This window comes from Drosophila melanogaster, chromosome X (genome assembly GCF_000001215.4).
Source record: "Drosophila melanogaster chromosome X".
Lineage (NCBI taxonomy): Eukaryota > Metazoa > Arthropoda > Insecta > Diptera > Drosophilidae > Drosophila > Drosophila melanogaster.
The window spans coordinates 15,486,922-15,510,021 of record NC_004354.4 but is presented as its reverse complement, the minus strand read 5'-3'; the positions used below and the strand labels follow the sequence as shown (position 1 = coordinate 15,510,021).

The following is a 23,100-nucleotide window of genomic DNA, read 5'->3' as shown; positions in this document are numbered from 1 at the left end:
TGAGGTATACATTGAAATGGTAGCTTACCTGCTGCCGACGCTGTGGCGGAACCGCCACCGAGAATGGCGCCCAGCCAGCTGCTTTGCTGCTTATTGAGTCCCACCTTATCCGCCTCCTGGGCATTAAAGTCCAGCACAGAGGAGATCATGCGCAGCACCTGCTGCTTATCCCCCGCATGACCACTGACCACATAGCCAATGAGCAGGCTCTTGATCAAGCTCTTGTCAATCTTGTCCGTCTGGCTGCTCTCGCTGCTGCTGAGCCGCTGCTCCAGCTGGCCATTCGCCTCCTTTAGGCTCTCCACTGGGCATGAGAAAAGGAGCAAAGATTATGCAGGATTAGTAACCGGAATTGAAAGTTGAATGGGCGTTTAAATTAGAGGCATGATCATGTGAGTGGAACTCGAAGGGAGGCACATCCGTTTGGGTGAAGCGCGCGCGTTGGTTGTTGGTCATGCGGTTAGTGCGATCCGTGCACGGCGTAGTATGACATAAGTACTGGTTGTTGGATTTAAGGCACACCAGTACCTGATGTAATACTCAACCGTACAGACGCTGCTCCTTCGTACAGACGATCCTTCAGTGCGTCGCGGCAATGGGTTCCTATTGCCCAATCGGATTGCTTTGCTCCGATGGCTCGACTGGAATCTACTGGTCAGTGGTGATTGATTCTGCACTCAGCTGGCTGGGTTTGGTCAATTATTTGGTTCGCTCAAATGCAAATTTAAGGGAAAACGAAAATGAAAATAACAAACTAAAAAAAAATAGGAGAGAGAACAAGGGCATACGACAACGGAAACAGATCAGACAGCATATCCAAACGATATTTAGAGGCATAGGGATAGATACATATATGATGTATATATTTATTTATACGCATTATGCAGACATGCAGAGTAGATAAAGGCGGTAGATATATATAAATATATATATAGGCTATACATAAGGTGTGTACATAATAATGTGGCATATGCCGCAGTCTCGAGCAATCTCCAATTGCAAAGTGAGTGCGTCAAATGGCTTAAACCGCTCACATTTACAAATTGAGATTATTCAATGCTGCAGATACAATTGGTACTGGTTTTTGTATTCATGTTACTTTTTTTCTTTGTTTTTTTTTTGTTTTTACTTTTGGTACGGATTACGGGTTACGAATTACGGATAACGGATGGTACGGTTTACGGTTTATACGGTTTATAGAGTACAGAGTTTCTTGTCCCTGGATGTGTCGTGTGTGTAAAAAAACGCTCATACGTATAGCTTGTACACAAGCAATATTAAATTAAATAATCAAAATGGGTATAAAACAATAAGCGCCAAAGATACATTCAAAGGAAGCAGCGATCAACAACAAATAGGTGGGTTTCAGTAATAGAAGTGTGGGGCAGCGTAAGGGGTTAAAGCTTTCAATACTCTACTTTAAAGTGCGGTTTCAAAAATGCATGTGTTCGGATTAAATGAAAAATACTAAAAATATATATTATCAAACAGCATAGAGTGTACATATAATTATCGTTGTATTTTCTAACATTAAAACAACATGTAGATCCAAAGATACAAATCACAGATACTCGAACTTAGGGCTACACAAAGTACTAACTAATTAGTTCACAACATCAAAAGGCGCCTAGTTAGGATTGTTTTCAGTGTACTTTCGGTTGCAACATTGATGGGTTATTAAAAATGACTACTTTCGGTGAGTACTTCCGTTTCGAAGAAGACATTTTGGACGGACGCAAAAGCGGACAAGTTAGTTTGGTTTACCTGTGAGGTGAGGTGAGCAGTTAACAGCCAATACAGATTTTCATTTGCCACGTGCCGTAGGTGCGATCTATTGATTTGCCTTCTTTTTTGTATTTCTGTGGTACTTTTCTGTGTGTTTTTTTTTTTGCAAATTGATGTTGATTGTTTTTTTCTTTTTTGTGGTGTTTGGTTTCGTTTTGTTGCGCTTATGGTGATCAAATGCAATTCAAAAAAGTCGATACCAACTGAAATTCCGAGTGTTTCATATTTAGGCTTAGCTCCCAGAATTACCAGCTGATATTTACCTTTGAGAATCGTGTGAGGTGACACTTTTCTCTATTTTTTTCTTTTCAATCTCAACATTAAGTACTATTACTTTTCTTTAGCAAACACACTGGCATACTCTCTCTCTCTCGCTCCCAAAGTAAATGATTTGCAATATTCAACATTTTCTAAGCATTTTCCCAGTTTTATGCGTGATTTAGTGGGAATATGTAGTTACGTGTGTATAGTTTCGATCGGGGTGCAACACCGTGGGTTAGAAACATGCCGGTAATCCCGGAGGTGCTTCAATAGGTTTTTGGGTTAGTCAAGTGAATCGCGGGATGCGTAAGCATACAGTTTTGGGGAGCTACACGTGGTTGGTTGGCACAACCACCAGCTCAGCAGCTCCGCTGGCACTTACCTTCATCACGCAACACGGCGATCGTCTGCTGTCCAGCCTCCAGTTGATCCGAGAGTCGGGCTGCAGCTCGCAATCCTTGATTGGCCTCCGCCAGCTGCTGCTGCAGGCCGCTCATCTCCAGCTGGAGCTGACCCTGTCGGTCCAACTGGGCCTGCATCTCGCGGCGAATCCTCTGCGTGGCCATTTCGATGTCATGATCCTTGTCTAAAAACGACAACCCGTATTAGTCATCATCGTCATGTGCTATAAATAGTGTGCGTCCTCTTACCATTTTGGAACTGCTCCAGGGCACACTGCAGATTGGTCAGCGCCGCCTGCTGCTTCAGCTCCCGATCCTCGTACTGGCCCAGTTTGGCCAATAGCTCATCACGCTGCTGCTGGAGCAGAGCGTGCTGCGCCTGGAGCGTCTCCGCCTGCTGATTCGCACGAATGCTGAGGGGGATAATTAAAAGATTAACTCAATGACGATGAAACTTCGAAGAAATGCTCATTGTAATTTCAAATTTCCTTGGTTCTCTAGGTTTTTGCATTTTTGCAAAAGTAACTTAATAACTATATAAATGCATTTAAGTGCATGGCTTACTTTCACATCTACAATCTAGCAATCAACACTTTTCCCAAGCCCAATTCCATTATATTTTTTTTTATTGAATTTAGGTAATTATTTTAATAACACCCAGCAGAAAGTTCTCAATAAAGTAATCTAGTTTTTAAAATCTAATGCTTCGAAATTAATTAATTGATACTTGATACAGAGTCCCCCCTTTTCCAACCAAAAATAGCAACTGCAGTTAGTCCAAACTGGTGCCAGCAGACCAGGCAAAGGACTCTTATGCAAGAGCACCCAGTGACGATATCCAAACCAGGTCGAAATTGATTTGCCAACTGGCGATAAGACGAACTGCCAGGCATGCGGAAATATGGACGGCAATTTGCATGGTCCGATTCCGCCGGCGGCGGAATGGAGTGGGTGGAATGGCAATTGTCATTGGAATTGGAATCGTGTGGGAACATGTGGCGAATGCAATTAGCCAGCTTCGATCGCTTATCGCTGGTGTGACGAATATATCAGCCAATGGCAACCAAGGTGACCCCTCCCTCAGCTGTAAATTGTTCTGTTCTATTTTCCTACCTGGCCGATGTGTACGCCGTACTGGATTTGGAAACCTGCTGCTCGAGGATCGCTTGACGGGAGCGCGACTCCTCCAGATCGCGCTGCAGCTCGACAGTTTCCTGCGTGTGCAGCTCCTCGATCTCAAGGAGATGGGCCCGCAAACGTTCCAGATCCCGCAAAGTGCTGGCCTGCTGCTCCTGGGACTCCGCCTGCTGTTGCTGCAGGAGTCGCTGGTTGGTCTGTTCCGTCAGCAGATTCGTGGTGAGTATGTCGGACTTCTCCTTGAGAAAGCCGACCTGATCCTGCAGCTTCTCGCGCTCCTTGACCAATTCCTTTACCTGCTGCTCGAAGGGCTGCAGTCGCTGGATTTCCGCATAGTACTGGGTGTTCTCCTGGTGCTTTTGCTGCAGTACCTTGATCAGCTCATTCTTCTCCTGTCCCAAGCCATCGATGGTCTGCTGAAGTTGCTGGCTCTCATCGGCAGCTAGCTGACCCTGCAATTGTGATTCCAGAGACTGCAGTTGGGATTCCTTGGCATGAAGCTGCTCCTCCTTGGCAAGGAGCTGCTCTTCGTTAACTCGAAGTGTCTCTTGTAGTTTTTCCAGTTCAGCTTGGTTTAGCTGAAGTTGCTGCTCCTTGGCTAGCAGCTGATCCTCAAGCTCCTGATTCCGTTTTGCCAGCTCGGAGTCCAAGCCAGATTCTTGCTCCTTGGTCAGGAGTTGCTCCTGCAACCTTGTTCTTTCCTCGTTAACTTCTTGCAACTGCTGTTGGATCTCCGCCAGCTGGGCTTCCTTGACGGTTAGCCTCTCCTGGCACTCACTCAATTGATTGGTCGTCTCGGCCAGCTCCTTTTTGATTATGGTAATCTGTTGATTCTGGTCGACTTCCATGAGCTCCTTTTGCTGCTCCAGTTTGTCCTGCAGCTGGAGCAGTTCTCTTAGCTTCTCCTGATCGGCTTGCAACTGATTTTGGAGATTGGCCAACTGGAGTTTGTGCTGATCCTGACTGATCTTCATCTGAATGGACTTCTCATCTAGATCCTGTCTAACGGCGCTTAATTGCTCTTCCAGCTCCTTTAGGTCCTCATCCCTACGTTGCAATGTCTCCCGCAGTTGTGAAAGTTCTTCCAATTTCTTTTGATCTGCCTGATTTTGCTGCTGCTGTTTAGTCAGCTGTTCCCCATTCCTCTCCAGCAGTTTATTTCTTTTGTCCAGTTCCGTTTTGGCGAAGGCCAACTGCTCCTGCAATTGTAAGTATTCCTGCTCCTTTTGCTCCATTTTGGCCAGAAGCTCGCTATCTACGGGAGTTTTTTCTGGACTGGATATCAGATGGGTTTCCATCTGCTGTTGGCTAGACAGAGAAGCCAATTCCAATTTCTGTCTGGCCTCCTCCAACTGGGCCTCCAGCTGCACAATCGTCTCCTCGTGATGCTCCTCAATGGTTTCCAGCTTGTTGCGCTTGTATTTGTCCAGTTCGTTGAGCAGCAGGTCATTGTTCTTCATCAGCTCATCGCACTGAAGAATATACTGCGAGATGTCCGCCTCGAGGGTCTTCTTCTCGTGCTCGCTGACCAACTGTTGGTTCTGTACGTCCACCAGTCGCTGCTCGACCAGGTCGAGGCGGTGCCAGCGATCCTTCAATGCGTTCCAGGCTCGCTCCAGCTTCTGCTGCGGAAACGAGCTGTCCAAACGATCCTCTATCTCGGCCTGGAGCAGAGCACGCAGCTTATCCAGCTCGAAAGTGCCGTACTCCGAGTCCGCATCGTCCAGATCCGTAATCTCCTGTTTCTCCTCGGCAATGGCCTGTCGGAACTTGGCCTGGGCTATGCTGGTCTTTAGCTCCTGACGCAGACGTTGGTTATCCTCGCGCAGATCGCCCAGCTGCTCCTCCAGATTCTGGGCGTGACCTTCCTGCTCAGCCTCCGCGTGGAGTTTCAGCTCCTGATTCTGCACGGTCAGTTGCTGCAGGCGAAGCTGTAAGTTCACCTGAAGCTGCTCCTTTTCCGCCTCGCTGAGGCGCAAGCGCTTCTCCAATTCGACGAGCTGTTCACCCAGCATATTGATGCTCAGCTGCTTTTCCAGCTGAGCATCCTGCAGTTGGGTATTGGCGAGGGTCAGCTCGGAGATTTGTGATTCTAGGGAGACGAGACGATCGCGCAGCTTCTCCTTCGAGGGCGGCGAAGTGACGTCGGCATCTGGATCACGATCTGACCCGGAAGCAGAGCCAGAGCCCGTGGCATCCGCTTGGCGTACAACTATGAACTCATCCTCGCTGTGCTTGCCCGTGGAGGAGCTGTTCGATGACGACTCCGAGGTCTTCTTCTCCTTGGCTTGCCGAGTCTCCTCCAGATCCTTGAGCAGCCGTTCGCGCTCCGTTTCCGCCACGCGTACGCGTTCGATGAGCTCGGCAGTGTCCTGGCGACGTTTGTCCAGCAGATCTTGCATCTCGATCAGCTCAGCCTCCTGCTGCTCCACCCTTCGCTGCAGCTCCTCTTGCTGCTTCTTGGCGGCTGAAGACGTCTGCCGCAGTTCGTCCAACTGCTTTTGCTGCCTGGCATTGGACAATTCGTGCTCCACCAGGCGATCCGCCTGTAATTGTTTGAGACTCGCCACCTGACCAGCCAGCTGCGTCTTGTGCTCGAGCACATCCCGCATGGCCAGCTCATGCTGCGAGTCCAGCTCCTCCAGCGAGACATTTAGCTGTTCATTGAGCTGCTCCAGCTCTGCGATGCGATTGTTCAGCCGCACCACATCGTCGTTGCCCAGTGCGATGTCCACGAGTCCGGACTCCTTGTCTCTGCTCGCCGAATCGCCCGATCCGGCGCCTGTGGCGCCCTTCTCGTCACCTCCATCGGGCTCCCAGCACCAGCTGTCCTCCACATTGGGCTCTTCATTCTGCTGTTGTGGCGCAAAAAGATAAAAGTGGGAAAAACACAAATATTAGTTACTGCCAACACTTTAATTGACAGTTATAAACAAATGGTCATTGTGTTACTTGCTATATTCATAGTTAGTTAACTGGCTAACGAAAAGGGGATTCATAAATCTATCTGAAAGACTTGCACGTTTAGGATGCTGTTTTCAACTGTACTTGTAATGCTGCTTTCTCAAGTTTTAGTTATGTAAATTAAAGTATTTGTAAGATATCATGTCTTATTAAAAAATTTACAAATAGATTCGCAGATGATTTTCGATTGGTTGGCATTCGATTTGCACAGCACACAACTCATTATATCCTAGCCGCCAATCGCAATCTTCTGCCACCTGTTGCGCATGCGTCGCCCACTTGGCCACCCGAGTCCAACCCCCCCCCCCCCCCCCAGCCCTTTTGACTCATTAGCAAACCAGGTCAATTGGCAGACGCTAATGGCAGGTGGGTAAGGGGCCAGAAGGAGTTGGTGAAGATGGTGGAGGTGGGTACGGGTGGGACAACAGGTGCAAGTACCGCCGGCGGAAAAGAGACGGCAACGCGTGAGACATGCGCGCGTTAATGAGTTTATGGATGAGTTGAGCAAAGATGGCTGCCCTCTGCCTCTGCCTCTGCCTCTGCCTCTGTCGCTGGCGACTGCGACGCTGGCGACCCTAGCGATAAGGTCCCAGCAACGAAATCCCCATAAAACCCATGACGAGACCGCTTAGCGGGCGCCAACAAAATGGTCGGGGCCGTAAAAAAAAATGGGTTAAATAAAATTAACAACGACGAGCAACGGGAAACGGGCCACGAAATAAATATTTGAAAAAATATGGCAAGCTAATTAAAATTACCTCAAACGACATGCATGTGTCTATGCACACATCTCTGACTTTACGGCGATGAATCACAAAGGTTCGCCTTTGCCAGTCATTTGAATAGGTTTTGTGATTTGGAATACGGTTTCGCTAATGATAGCCAATATAACTGGTACTAATGGGAACTCAGATAAACAGAGATACGAAAAAATTACTTTAAAATCAACAGGCATTGTATAGACTAGCTTGGAATAGTACCGACTGAACTAAACGAATAACCATCCTTATGAAATTATTATTTTTTTTTTTTGGTAGCTTAAAGATCAGCGCTTCTCTCTTTATCTCAATTTGGATAATGCTGATTAAACACTTTGATGCCAGAACGATAATACCTATGTATGGTACTTTCATTCAAATAACACGAGGGTGTAAACAAATCCTGGAAAGAAATACCATTCCCACACTCGGATCTCGAAGCAGTCGGGCCGGACTGTTAATACATATATGTATGTATATATGTACATATATATGTATATATCCACTTATATAGCCGCCGATCCGACATCGGTCTGCACTGCGTTTGTTTGCTCGGCCGGCATTCCGCTTTCCCGTTTCCACTTCATGGGTGTGTAATTATACCCTCTCGTCCCGTTTAGGGTATCGAAACGCCGAAAAGACACTTGTGCAAACTGGGTTATCAACACGAATAGCCAGCGGAGAATCGAGAACAGAGAACCGAGAACGGAGAATGGAGAATGGAGAGCGGAGAATCGAGAACGAAGATCGAAGAACGGCGAACGAAAAACGGAGAATATGGCTGCCATGTAGTTTGGGTGTGAAATAACACTTGTGTTTTGTTAACAAATATTGGAAATATTATTCACCCTCGTCGGTCCGCGACCTGGAAGGCACCATTTGTGCCACCGATCTCAACGATCCACAAGGCAATCGATCATCGATTCGATTCGTGCCACATATGATATGATGTGATACGATACGATATGGTATGATATATGTATAATCTGGACGCCTATCATATAGCAAGATATTTGGTCGGGCAGAGACAAACGCACTGAGTAGCCATAAAAAGCGAGAGCGAACCCACCGAAAATTCCCGACGCGATAAGATAAACTGGTGCTGTTTTCACAGGGGTTAAGCAACAGGTTGTCGTCGCTTTTCGGGGTTTCTTGGGGTTTCTCGAAGGGAGCGGTTTGGTCGCCTAGCAACCGGAAGTTCGCAAGAAATAGTTTTGCATTTGATATTCCCCAAAGAGAATAGCACACATATGTGTCACGCCGGTCATAGAAGAAAGAAATACAACTGAAATTTGATAGCGCAAATCTAAGCTTGTGCTTATAGTTAGAGTAATATTTAGAGCTAAATGAATATTTAAATAGCACTAAATCCCTTCGATAAGCGTGTAATTATAGTCGTATGCTTATTGTTTATAGTGAAGGTTCTCTTGAAATTGAGCTTCTAGGAAGTAAACCATTATTTTTAAATAACCCAGTTACAGTGAATAGCACGTAGTGCCCCAATAAGTTTTTTAATGCTATTCCATCACTCCGATAAACATGTAAATATACTTAAGAATTCGATCCGTCTTGAATATTTCCATGAAATTGAACTTGATAAGTATCGAATACACTAACTTCCCAGTAAAGACTTTATGCCAGTCAAATAAGCGAGTCAGGTTTGCCGAAGATAGTGTATTTGTGCAAATAGAGTGTGCAATTATCGGGAAGTATAAACAAAAATGTGCGGAGCATTGCTCGATCGATATTAATTTGAATCGCTTTCGCTTTAGTCATGCCACCCCGCTGACGTCTGCATCCAGAGCACAGATTCCTTATCTTATCGGTGCCATGGCACCAAGATATTCGCAGTTCTCCCCTTTCACCGGACACTGGGATTTCGTATTTTGTTTATAAATAAACATTAGCCGATTGCCGGGAAAGGTCTGCGTGCTTCATTCTCCCCCGAGGGAGCGACCCTTCGTCTCGATTAAATGCAATACGTTCCGATACGATCCGATTTCACGCACCCCACTCCTGATTTCGTCTAGGATGCCGCAATCCGAGCCGTGGGGATTCGGAATTTGAATCGGAGCTTATCAGAATGAGCTCCAGTTTTTGGGCCATTTGTGGATTTCGGTGTTCGGTTCTCGTCATTTTGCAGCGAAATTCAAACACTGGCGATACCGGGAATTCGGTGTCAGCAAATCGGAGATTTCCGAGGGTCCCACAGACCACTGGAAACAATGCTGACCTAAGTTCTTCGCTATGTGCTCATAAAGGCACTGCTCCAAAGGGGCACTGAACGAACGGATGGACTACGAGTATTAGATTACAGAGCAAATTAATGTAATAAAGTTACTTAGCAATATATAATAACTGGCATTTTGATGAGCTGATAGAGAAATGAAAGCTCCTTCAAGTCTGCCCGATAGCAATATAATCGAAAGTGACAAATTATTAAATGGCCGAAACAATGACGATAAGACATAACTCAATTACGCTGGTGCTCCGTGCTCCACCTTGATACGGAAACCCATGGAAAGTTTCAAATGCTTATCTCCGGAATTCCAATCCCCATTCCATTCCAATTCGAATTCGGTTGTCTGGCGGCATTTTGGCCAGACGGTAGTGATGACTCTATTAAAACGTGCTCTTCTCGTGATGACACAATCTAAAGTCATTTCAGGATTTATGATGTTTTAGCCCAAAAGATTTATAACCAAGTCTGCAATATAGACTTATCAATCTTGGGGAAGTCGGGAAAATTGTTTGACATATTTACGAATTCTTCACTTAACAAAAAATTCGATCTAAACTGAGCTATTCAAATGGAAGTTTTAAACCTTTTAGTAGTAGAATAGAATAGAATTGCACACAATAATTCCATATTTAAATGCCACTCTACATTTCACACTTTAGAACACTTTATTTTTCGCCATGTTTTCGCAATTTGAGTTCGGGCAAATGAGTAATAATAAACACAATAATTTAGTGTATGCAGTGCAATAAAAACCAAGAGAAAATTACATAGTTAATAAGAGGAGATGTCAAGACGCGACAAAAGTCGAAAGTCAAGGCGGGCTTAAACGAAAAAAAAAGCGAGATGGGGCTAAAAAAGCGAGGAATAACTCAAGTTAGCTCAAGTTTAAGCCAAGTCACTCTACGACTAGCCCCGTCTCTTTCTGGCCCCCACCCTGACCCCCTGAACCAACCGGCTAAGTTAATGGGCATTATTAACTGACGGCAACAATTACATTTAGCAACAACTTACAGTTTTTTACTCGTCAGCTGAGCGGCGATTTTCAATTTCGATTTGGCAGCTGGGCAGTAAATTTTGCCTTCAAATTATTTTCCGGTCTTTTCAATTTTTTTTTTTTTTTAATTTAATATGTTCTCATTCGGCTTTTCCGTTCCGTTCATCACAAGCAAAAACAAATCAAAAAAATAATAGGTTTTGTTCGAAAAAAAAATGAGGAAAAAACAAGAGTCAAATGTAATGCAACTTTTCACTTAATTACGCGATACAATTTTAAGGCAGCGATACAAAAAAAAATTAGTTAAACTTATTGTTCTGTTTAGGATATATATGTTTCAAACTTTATAATGGGTTTTCGGTTTCGAGGGGGTGGCAACGCCGCACCGACGCGAGCAGCGATTGCGACCGAGGCAACGGAGGAGCGATAATACCGGTACGTCCGATCCGCTGAGCGAGCGATCGACGAGTGATTGTTGCGTGCAGTGCGCCGGTGGAAATAGCGACCGGCGGCGATCGCATGCGACGGAACTGCAGCCGAAGCCGCACACGAAGCCAGTGCCGAAGTCGTCGAGCCGAGCACACGAAGCGCAGCACGAAGCGCCATCGGTGGGGAAAGAGCGAGCGAAAGAGACGACAGATGGCGCGAATAAGGATCATCATATCTTTGAAACGAACTCAGGCTAAGTGGGAACTATTAAAACCGTTTGAAGTTCTAGTTTCTAACTATATATTTGGTTATATGTGTTATGTGTAAAGGATTCTCTAAAGTCGAGCTACGCTAATCTATATTATATAATATAACAAATTATTATTACCAAGCTTTAATATCAATTTTATTATCTGGTACCCATCAAAAACATATTACCAGCATATCAAAAGCATACCTATTACACAGTTACTTGCTTTATCGAATTCCAGCACGTCACGTTAGAGTTTCACATCATTAAATGAATGATTAGCGTTTTTGCGTTTGAATTATATTTTTATTGCTTAGCAACTATGGTCATACTGATCCCATTAGATATACTTTAAAACTGCGTGATGAAAGCAAGACTTTGATGAGTTTGGTGAGTTTGGATCCCAGTTTAAAAACAGTTCAAAGGACATAGCCATTGAGTTGATGAACCCGACCAATCGCGACTATGATTCATAACTCTGATTCATTTGAAAGGTATAAAATCAGAGATAAAGACCGCGCTGGGTGGGGAGATAGCAGCGACGGGGTTAATGGATAAAATGGTAAGACATTTATCATGACAGCCGTACATAACCTCACTCGGCGGTGGGATGGATGTGGGTACATGGGCATTTGTACATGGATTCGGATATATGTATGTATGTGTACATATGTATGGCGATATGCACACGTAGCCAGCAACTTCGACTTGCTCTCCATTTCAAAACTCAAATAATGCGCGTCGGCTATTTAACTTGAAATTAAGCGACGTTTGTTGTTGTTTTTATTTATTTTCTTTTTTTTTCTTTTTGTGTTGTTTAAAGAATTGCTTATGTGTGTGCGTGTGTGTGTGTGTGCGATGGTGTTGTTGTCGCTATTGTTGTTGTACCGCTGGAGACGGCTTTATTTGCTTATTTTGCTCATTTTGTTTGTTCTCAGCGCTCAGTGATGTATGCTCTCTGCTGGCCGCTCTCCGATCGCCTCAATCGTCTGTACCGCCTCTGCTGCCCCGCCCCCAAACCGTCCTACCGCCCCTCTGCCACTTCTGGCGACGCTGCACCGCCGTCTAAAATACACCTACAGTCCGACAACTCTATGACGATCTTTGAAAACCGTAATCTCAAGACCCGAAATTCCCAAAATCTTTCTAACGTGCATTGCTTTGAATAAAGAGCCAGTTCTATTCATCAGCAACTTTGAACCCGTACCAAAATTTCATAATAAAGTGGAATTAGCATCTTTAACATGCTGCAATTGACAATATTTCCTAGCTTAAGACCCTACACTGTATTGGCTGAGCTCTCCTAAGACTCCCCTCATTTGAGTTCCTTTTGGGAGAGTCCAGAGATAGAGATAGCAAGTTGTTAAAAGAAAACAAATAAGCCCGCGTATCGTTGCATGGAGGGGGGGGGGGGAGTAGTTGAAAAAAGGTTTGGCTTAGAAAGGGACGGCAGGATGCGACAAAAAGCTGGCTACATAGGCATTACGTGCCATTTAGATAGACCAGTCGCGTTTCCTTGCTTTCCCAAGAGATTTGATGAAGAAAGACGACACCCGGACAACGCATGTAGTTTCATCTTTTCGCTGTGCAAGCACAATTCCAAACTGCCTCGCCGTAATTCAGAGTATATTTTCGGCTATATCATCTATGTAGTATATGATATATGGTATTATATGGTATATGGTATATGCGGTTCTCTAGTGGTTCCATATGGCCACGTCGTTGACTTTAAGCGGGCTGTTGTTACTGGTGTTTCTGTACGGTTTCGGTTTCTGTTTCTGTTTCAGTTGCTGTTTTCACTGTTTCTGTTGTATTTGTTACTGGCGCAATCGAGCGTCTGTGTTTAATTAGCAGATAAAAATACAGTCAACCCATGAAGGTAGAAATACACACAGCACACACAATCGTCTAGACCCCAAGCCCATAGTGGCCATCTCTTTCGCACCTTTTTGGTTGGGCAGGAAGAGTATGGGTATGGGGAGGGCGAGGGGGAAAGGGGGAACACTATCAATGCTTGGTGATATATATGTAAGTATGTACAAAATGTAGGTATATGTCATTATATACTGGCAGCAAACACGTTGCAGGCGTTAATTAGTTTTGGGGGCTTTTCTTTTATCAGCAATGGGAGGAAAAAAAAAAGCAACTGTAACAACAGCCAGCACAACAATGCGCAACACCAGTACACAGATGCACACACACACACACACAAACACATACACACACACACATCTGCACGCTTTTCAAATGCATTTCGTTCGGTTGCGAGTGCAAAGCGAATTGTTCAAAGGGGGGACCCTTGTACTTAGCTTCCTTGTTCCACGTTCATATCAATCGGGCGTGCAAGTTAACAGTGGCGTTAACATGCGTTAAGTACAGTACACCACACACACAACCCCCGCTCCCCCTCCCCACCCGTTGCAATAACTAAAGCTCCACCAACCCTGCCACGCCTCACTCCCCCTTGCCCATATCCCACACAAAAGTCACCGTCTTTGTGGCGCCAATTGTTTAAATCGATTGTATAATAAATTCTTCCTCGCTGCCATTTCGGTTTCATCTTCGGATTGCTTCGTATTTCAATGAATACGTCACTGTGCTTTCTTCAGCGAGCCAATATGTCGAAGAAACGCCCATTTATGTGGCGGAAATAATAGAGAGTACTCCATATTGAGACAAAAACAGAGGCGTAAACTCTTGGGGGGATTTTGGGAATGTCCTTGTAACAATATAACTTCATATATAGCTAGTTATATTGATAATATACCATATAAAAAAAGGTTAACCAATGCAGGGATATAACAGTTACTATTTTAAGACCATTGATCATTGATCGTTTTGGAAAAATACCACAAATAGTTTTACATTCATTCTGAAGTAATACCCAGTAGAATTAACTAGGTTAAGTACCCCGCGAACGAGAGTGGGTCCAACTACACACCGCTGCCTTAAGCAGATACAAGATGCTAACGAACTGCAAAGATAATAAATATTTAAATTGTATTTTATTTGCACACGTTCGATCAATATGTGGAAAACACGGTACCCAAAGGCACACAAAGGCGGTACGTGCATAACTTTAAGAAAGCGGTCACCGAAGGAGGAATAGAGAAAGATACGGCTGGAGACCCAAATGCGATGATGGCGACTGTCGGATACGGATGCGATTCATAGACGGATCGATGACGAAAGCACTGAAGCTCTGACGTCGACCATCCAACTCGATCTGGAGCAGCTCGGATCGTTTGGGATCGGGAGCGGGATCGACGATGCTAAAGAACGAGGTAAATGGGCAGAGCATGCCACAAACATACATAGCACTTGGAGATCGGCGATCTGCTAGGTGCGAGTATCTCCGGATGGGTAGATACTAGTTACCTGGCAACGAATGGACATAGAGATAGATAGATAGATAGACAGATAGAGATGGAGATGAAGATGAAGACCGAACCGCCGACGGCTGTTTCTTGTGTTGGCATTCATTTAACACGTTGCTGTTAAAATTCAGACAAGACAAGAAATCAAATTCAAATAACGCGCTTCAATTCGGTCGCACAGGCAGTTCAGTTCGTAACCGTTCCATTTAAGATGCAAAGATGCACACCTCGACCATAGACGCGAATATATGTATATGGTATACTCGTATATATACACGAATACGGGGTTCAATTGAAGATGGTCTCCAGTCGAGGCTAGAGATACAGATACAGTTGCGAACGACTGCAGTTCAAGAAGAGATCGTCTCTCGGATGCTTGAAAGCTAACTTATATCATCTACCTTATAGAATATACCTCATTTATACTTTTTAAAACACTTCTCCATATGATATTGCATACATATAGATTCGAATTATTCACGGACTGCGCTCAATCCTTTTTTGAATTTTAGATTTTTCATTTAAAAATGATATACATCTTTTTTCATTGCTACGCTGCAATTGTTCTCGTTTTGAGCCAGCCAAGATCCCTTTTAACGATAACTAAGTGAAAAGGCAAATAGGAAGTCGGGAAAAATGACTTTTCTTGTACGCAAACAAATCCCATTTCCATTTAAGCTAGAGCAAACACACAGTGGGTTTTTTTTTTAGGAAAACTAATGCTTATCGTCATTGGAAAATTACACTGAACGTGTTTGAATAAATAATTTGGAACGTAAATTTGAACTGGGCTACATGCGTAGTTAAAGTCTATATATTATGCAAAATGTTGGGAAAATCAAGCATTCGTAAAAACTAAGATTAATAGTAAGAGCAAATAGTTAATATGTACTAAAATCTTAATACATTTCATTTTAGTTAATTGGATTTGAATGACAAACTAGTGATAAGCGAAAGTCTTTCAACTGGAGTTTGGTTTCTTACATATATGTATATTTTTCGGTCCTGTTGGAAAAGTCGGCTTGTGAAAATGGAAAATGGCTAATTGGAAAATGCCACGAGTGGCGGGGAAATCGCTGCGTTCGTTCGCTCAATTTGTTTGACTATTTTATGGACTGTGGGCCATTTGGGCGTTCTAGTTTTTAGTTTTTGTCTTCTTGTTTCTGCTTTTTTGTTAGTTATTTTAATTTTCTTTCTTTTATTTTTGGTTTTTTTTTTTTTTTGTGCGCTCACCGTCTTGTCCGGTTGTCGTTTTTTAGTTTTTAGCAGTTTTTAGTTTCGTGGTTTGAAATTTATACACTTTGTTGTTGCTGCATTTTGTGGCTTCTGCCTTGGCGCACAGGTGAACATATTTCCATTTTGGCGTCGTCGCCGGTCGCCGGTGTTTATGCAACTGCGCGACTTGCCAATAAAAATCGCCGAAACGCAGCCCCCATCCATTTTTGCCACTTCCCCACATTTCCGCGACCCCCTTTTCCGTTTGCCACAGTGGTTTTCCAGTGCAAAAACTCTGGGCCATAAATATATAGATGCTTAAATTTCGTCATTTACGGCCCGACTGGCCTGCAAACGAAAAATCTTTTCATAATTTAATGCTTATTAGCATTTGTTCGCCACTCAGCCAGATTTTTCACTGCGGCTTCAAATGGCCGCTGTTTCATGGCAGAGGGGAGAGGGTGTGGGTGTTGGTGGTGCTGCGTAATTACTTAAAAGGGGGTGGTGGTGGCAGTCGGTGGGGTGTAGGTGGTAAACGGAGCCATATACAACTGACCTAGAGCCACTAGCCAACAAGCCAGTCAAGAGTCGGCAGCGTTTTGTCAACGTGGCCCAGAGGAAGGTTATGTGAATAGAGCCAAAGAAACAGCAGACTGACAATGCGAGTGCGGGGCTCCAATTGAAGGCCATTGGCAATCCGTCAATCCTCGATATAAATCAGCCAAAAGAATGCCACAAATCTGCCAGAACATGGCGATTTGCGAGCGAGCAGCTTGCGTGACAAATGCATTTTGGCCAATTTCGATAAACGAGCTTCGGGGGCGTAGGCGTTGGCAGGAAATAAGGGGATTTGGTTGTTTCAGTATTAAGATCTATAGGTCAAAAGCTACAATCAATATGTATACTCAAGTTTCATTTAAGGTGCGTTTCCTTATGACAAATAACACACTTGAAATGGTTTAGTAGGCTTCACACATGGTGCTGGCAACCCTGCCAGGCCATTTCTTTTCCATCAGCCCTAATTCCATCGCACGATCCCCTTCAAAGAGCAACCCTGCGCTCAGTGCCACAGTTCTGCATGTGCATCTGATGACTGATATCTTAGGAGGTGGCTCCAAACACATGCAATTACGTGCGAAGGTTAAACGCGACGCCAATTTGAGCAACTCACTGCTGGCCATGGCAACTCTGGCAAATGAATAGCAGCAGCAGCAGCAGCAGCAACCCCCCTCGACAGCGACGTTTAGGCCTCAAAAGCTGACTCGGCTCGTTAGAAGCACGCGAAGCTAAATGGAAACGGAAATGGACGTGGTTCGTGGATATGTGGATGTAAATGTGGATGTGGCTGTGCATTTCGATGTGGAAGTGGAAGTGACTGAGAACGAAAATGAGTTGGAAGCTGAAACTAAAGTCCCCATTCACAGGCAGCAAATTGATTTGGACCAAGATTTTTGTTGCGTACCAGACCCCCGCATTGTTCGTATTACAATATTATACTCTTTCAGAAGGTATTCCCCCTGCACGATTATGTGATAGTTTGGTACAGATTCAGGGTGATTTACTCCTTTTTTCTGGCTAATTGAATATGCAAAATTACAAAATTACTTTCCCATTTTTTATAGACAAGTTTTCGACAGAGAGAGAGAGAGAGCATTTTCAGCTGCGGTGCTTAAAAGTCCAACTCATTTTCTAGCTCATTTTCCGTTTTCCACGTTTTGCCGTTGAAGTTTTTGAAGTTGTTGGTGGCAGTTAGTGAAAATTGGCCGCTCGCTTCGTTGATTGTTTATAGGAGAACCCACGGGCAGCCGAACAATGTCAGTCATCAGCAACAACAAATGTTATTAAATAATTGCAGGTCTCCACTGACAGCAAACAACAAAGGCAACAACAACGCAGCAGCAGCAACTTAAACTGCAACTACTGCAACTGCACTTAGCGACATGCAACGTTTGACATCCCATTGGCCGTGGGTCAGTTGCTAGCAACTGGAGTCGGGAGTTCGGTGGGTGGTGGTTAGTGGTTGGTCGGTGGTTTGGTGGGTGGTTTGGTGGGTGGCTGGGCGACGACAGCAACTGAACAAAAATGCCAGGCACTCCGTTGAGACAAAAACCAAACAAAAAAAAAAAAATTTTAAATGTCATTCTCATTCGTGCTTGAATACAACAACATTGGATGATTGCATTATCATCATCATCATCATCATAGCTGAATGATTTCGCTGACCACAAGCACAGCTCCAAACAATAGTTACTGCCGATTATTAAATACGTTTTCACAAAAACAAAAAAAAAAACTATGACCAACTTGAGTGGATTTCTATGGACAAGAAGTTACCCTGGCAATGGTAAATTCGATTTTAATAGGTGTAATTGTGGTTTTTGGAAACAAAAGGAACCACAAATGGAAAAGGATAAAGTTCATAAAATATCCGTATTGAAACAGTCTTGTGTTAATGATTTGGATATCGAACATTGTATTAGGATATATACAAATGATCTTTAGGCGTCATTTTCGACTCGAAACCCAATCGCAATCATGCCATATTCCACAAATTGTGCCTCGTTGGGCTCTAAATAATATGTGGATCACTAGCGCGACACATAGTGGTAATCTAAAGCATTTATGCCATTAAAACATGAGTATAAACTAAAGAGTAATCATTTAAATCAATTGCAAGGCAATCGTATATATTTTATCTGGAATTATTCCCCTTTTTTGCGATGCAAGTAACTCATTAGCCACAGCTCCCCCAATTAGTTGATTCTAGCCCCCAATGCAAAACATGCCATTTCGAATTCGAAGGAGCTTGAGGGGGTTGGGAACTGGGAAGTGGGTACAGGGAACAGGGAACTTGGAACTGGGAATGAAAACGTTTAGAATGATGACATATCGGACACGGAGCACTCGCGATCCGTGGCCAATGGGGAAATAACGCCCACAGTCGCCCGATTATTGGTTAGATGGTCGAATGTGATGGAGATGGCGGCGAGGGGACATCCAGGTGAACTGAGGTAGTAACAAGTGCAGCTGGGACACATTTGACACAGTTTGGCCGAGCGTAACAAACCGCGTTTATCAAATGGAACTCGATTCGGTTTCGGTTTCGCTCCGGCTCTTGACGGTTGACGTGTCCAAAATCAAAAATAATATAGAAAAAAAAAATGGAGCAACTGCCCAGCGGACCACCTGAACACCCCCCCCCACCACCAGCCACCCACTGACCCAAGCGGGTGAGCCAACCAAGCGGCCAATCAGCATTTCCGCTCTAATGAAATCTGTGCAAGATGAACGCCATCAGCACAGGAGTTCTATGATATGTACGGTAATTACGATTATTATGCACATCGAGCGCAACATTCGATACACATACGTAAATACAGAAAACTGGGTAAGGAAAATGTATATAAACATAGACAACTGAATACATAAGCAATCCAATGGGCGCATGGAATACAAAACTTAAGCGTTCAATTTCACAAACATGTCGCGCCATTGAGTGGCGCCATCTGTTGGTCGAATTTCGTTTGAAGATATCGGATGATAAATTACAAAGCTATCAACTTAATGTTAACAGAAGAAAACTAAATAATTATTGATCTGCAATCATTATTTCATAATAAACATAGCTAGACATTATATAACTCACTTTACCATTAGTTAGGTACAGTAACAGGTAAAACTTCTAATAACGAATATATTTATACAATTGAATACAGAAAGCCAAATATTTTGACAAACATGTTTGCCTACCTAAGCTGTCTTTTGAACAATGGACTTTTATTAAAATATCCCCCCTAATTTACCATTTAGCTCAATTTTCGTGGCTTATTATCAACGCCAGATGCGTGTCGAGGGTTTTTGAGTTTTTCGGTTTTAGAGTTTTGGAGTTTTAATTCCTCACCGAAAGTCATCAAATCATTGCGCTCATAAATTTGACAATTAGACTAATTTTCCTGTTGCATATGGGAATGAACACGAAAAACTACACACTATCTACGTAATTTTCAACTCACCCAAAATAAATAGAGCAAAAGTACACACCAGAACACACGAAAAAAAAAATTAAAATGCAGTCGTCGCGAGACTTCCGGCAATAAAAAATGAATGCAAAGAACAAACAAACAAAAAAAAATGTTAAGAAAAATTGACCTTCTTTTTGGAGGAAAATTTCACACGATTTTCAAATGCAAATCGCGTTTGTTTTGCGTTTTTTCTTTTCTGTAATTTTTCAGGCCAAAACTGTGCCCACCGAATGAGAAAGAAACTGAGTAGAAATTAACACTTTATGCGGGCCTACGTGAATCGATCACACGGAACCGAATGAATGCCAGCCAGCAGGTGAACCGGGCTTTTATAGGCCCCCGGATCCAGGCAATCCAGCCAACCAACCCCCTCGATCCTGGCCAGCTTGGCCCGGATAAGATAACCCGAGCATGGTGCCATGCAGATGTCCCAAATGCCCGCCTAATGGGGATGATAATGGTTGGCAGGAGCAGATTGCCATATTCACGAAGGAGGAGTAGGAGTTGGTAGTGGCAGTGGAGGTGGGCCATGAGGGATGTGAATGAAAATGGGAATGGGAATGGGAATGGGGATGGAGATGGGGACGAGGGCACACTTATCGCCGGTCGCCTGGCGCAATTATGCAAAACAATATGGTGACCCAACTATCGATCCAAAAGATATGGCTATCTTTAGATAGTACATGCGAGATAGCCCAGAAGGAAAAATCTGGGAAAACATATATCCACATATATAGAAATCAAATGATGAAATGATGAAAGTTTGAGCCGATTAAGTCATATCTTACTCAAGAAGATCAAGATTTGAATTAGCTGACTAGAGCAACCATTCATCTATCGACATTAAATTAAAAGAATAGATCAAAATCGCTTACATGAAAGAATTATATATATGTATCAGATATCCGTATCGATTTTCCAACTGCTTACTGTTCAGATTTCGCCAGCTCCGATAAGGAATGAGTATTTATGGTTTATCTCTGAATATTCGTACTAAATGATGCAATTTTCCCTCATAATTTATGCTTCGCATGTTTGATAGGAACTCATTTTTACACAATCGATTAGCTAATCAGAAACAAATATAAAACATGAGTAATGATGGCCGAAACTAGAAAGATCAATTTGCCAATTTAAGCTGCAACCAAAACCGGATTTAGAGCAAATAAAAATCTGGCAAATCATAATGGCACGTTAAATTAACATAAATATATATCATATTGTATTTGATTATAAATTGATTAAAATATTTTGATGTTTTTTAAACAATCAATTTTAAAAGCATTTTTAATGAACAAAAAACTACAAAACTTTATATTATATTAAAAGAACCGTAAATTTCAAAAAGCAGGCAGTTTGAAAGTATACTCGTAATCCATATTGTAAAGTCTTTGGGATTTCTAATTTTTTACCTACTGGCAATGCGATCGATTTGAACTTTAGATCATAATACAATGGTTCATTATTTTAAGAATTAAATAAAGTATCTACGATTCTAATAAAATTGCCAAAGAGTAATTCAATCATTTCGAAAAAAATATAACATCTAACGCTATGGTTATATATGCATGTCATTTAGTATTTTAAAACTAGATCTACAATGTGAAAAGCCATATTTTTTATATTTAAGGTGACTATGGAAAATCTGGTACAGTTGTGCTTCAGAAAGATCTCCATCGCCCCAGTGACCAAACCAAATGGCTCCAAATGCAACCCCGTCACCCTGCATTTTCAACGGGAATATCAGACACTTGGGGTTGCGCTGCAGTAACTTGCCTAATCAGAAATAATTCGGTAAATTGAACAAGCAGTTGGCGAACGGAGGGCTATGGAGCGATAGGGTTAGCAGCACGCCTAGATAAGGCTAACAGGCATATGGGGTGATCGAAAAGGAGACCAGGGATTTATGACAGCCAGGCAAATAGCAGACACCAAACACCACCGAATGTGAAATCAAATAGAAGTTGCACGGGGAAAAAGGTGAATGGATGTCAAATGAAAAATCAGTTTAAATTCAAATTCAAATTTATCCAGGAGAAAGTTAATATAAAACCGTTTTTAGCATTAGATTGCTAATCCGAAAGCTCAAGACGCTCTAATGAAATATGGCTTACCCTGCCATACTATTAGTACATTCTTTGCAATCGAGAACTTGGCTTATTTTAAACCCCCCTTTAATTGTTGGCAAAACAGAAATCGGTGAATTCTAGCGCTTTGTAATCGTGCCACGGAAAACAACAATATGCCACTGCAACCATTTTTCTCTCCGTGTGAAGCATACAATGTGGCATCAGGTAAACGCGAGAAGTGCAGATAAAACTAGGGTAGTGCCGACTCCTAGCTTATCGCAGTTTAAATATTAATTCAGGGATATGTGGCCAAAAGCGAAACAGAGAGCGCGAGAGCTGGGCTTATCGCTTATTTGAAAGATAAAGCCGGTCAAACACCACTCCACGCCGGAGTGCAATGTTTCCTGGAAGACGGAGTGGGCACCGGATGTGGCATGGCCACATGGGGGCCAGCTGCAGGTCCCTCGGATCAAACGTCACTTACCAACTGCGGTTCCCGCGTAGCTGATGTGCTGGCTGCCAGCTGGGATTCCTGTTTCTGCTTGCTTTTGGCCAGTTCTCGGCGCAGGGCGGCTATCTGAAAGGGGCAATCGGATGGCCATTGGTGAAGAAGCCGCAAAAGTGACTGTGAGTTGGCTTTACCTCACGATCCTTCTCCTCGCACCGCTTGTCCAGCTGCTCCTTCTGCTCCTGGGTTTCGGCCAGCAGTTCCAGGGCTGTCTTGGCCTGCTGCTCGGCGTCTTGGACGCTAGCACCTCCTGCTTGATGTCCCTCATACTCCAAGTCGCCGGGTCCTGCCGTTTCGGCCAGAACTTCCTGCGCCAGATTGGTTAGTTGGCCCTTCAGCTGGCTGAGACTGCTGTTCAGCCACGACATCTTCGCTGCTCTCTTCTGGGCAGCGTGGGCGGATAGGGGGCGTGGCTCTTCTCGACGAGATCACTCCGCTTTTGGCTAGCTGATTGCTAATTTCGGATGAAGTATGCTTAGTTTTTTGGAAACGATAATTTTTTTTGCGTGGCAGTGGCACAAACTCAAGCGGTTCTGTTTGCTTCGTTCCACAATTTAAATCCAATTTGGCTGTTTGTTTTAATAAAGGATGTGTAAGCTTTATATGCTTTTGTTTGTGTTCTAGTAGTATTAATTCTCTTATTTATTATTATTTTTATTATTAGTTTGTGATATGGTATCGATATCCG

General features: G+C 43.5%; 1 protein-coding gene, 1 long non-coding RNA gene and 3 other non-coding genes across 8 annotated transcripts in view; 1 reads left to right on the top strand and 4 right to left on the bottom strand.

The window, feature by feature from the left end:
* Positions 1 to 23,100, bottom strand: part of Gmap (Golgi microtubule-associated protein) — a 24,302-nt gene extending 1,202 nt beyond the window's left edge. For 2 of the 4 annotated variants that reach the window (NM_001370008.1, NM_176734.2), the window contains exons 1-6: positions 22,547 to 23,100; positions 22,389 to 22,481; positions 3,561 to 6,439; positions 2,697 to 2,860; positions 2,429 to 2,632; positions 29 to 304 (exon numbers count right to left, since the gene is read on the bottom strand). In NM_001370008.1, coding sequence (NP_001356946.1) covers positions 29 to 304; positions 2,429 to 2,632; positions 2,697 to 2,860; positions 3,561 to 6,439; positions 22,389 to 22,481; positions 22,547 to 22,780 — 3,850 coding nt within the window. In that variant the 5' untranslated portion in view covers positions 22,781 to 23,100. Of the gene's footprint in view, positions 1 to 28; positions 305 to 2,428; positions 2,633 to 2,696; positions 2,861 to 3,560; positions 6,440 to 10,559; positions 11,015 to 19,826; positions 20,142 to 22,388; positions 22,482 to 22,546 lie in introns of those variants that run through there. The other 2 variants (NM_001298345.1, NM_176735.3) reach the window with 2 other exon arrangements.
* On the bottom strand, positions 476 to 549 carry mir-12 (mir-12 stem loop). The gene has a single exon (NR_047813.1). It is a non-coding gene; the product is annotated as a mir-12 precursor RNA (primary transcript).
* mir-304 (mir-304 stem loop) lies at positions 976 to 1,063 on the bottom strand. Its single transcript, NR_047811.1, has one exon. It is a non-coding gene; the product is annotated as a mir-304 precursor RNA (primary transcript).
* Positions 1,967 to 2,066, bottom strand: mir-283 (mir-283 stem loop). The gene has a single exon (NR_047809.1). It is a non-coding gene; the product is annotated as a mir-283 precursor RNA (primary transcript).
* lncRNA:CR44888 (long non-coding RNA:CR44888) lies at positions 12,160 to 12,499 on the top strand. The gene has a single exon (NR_123918.1). It is a non-coding gene; the product is annotated as a long non-coding RNA:CR44888 (long non-coding RNA).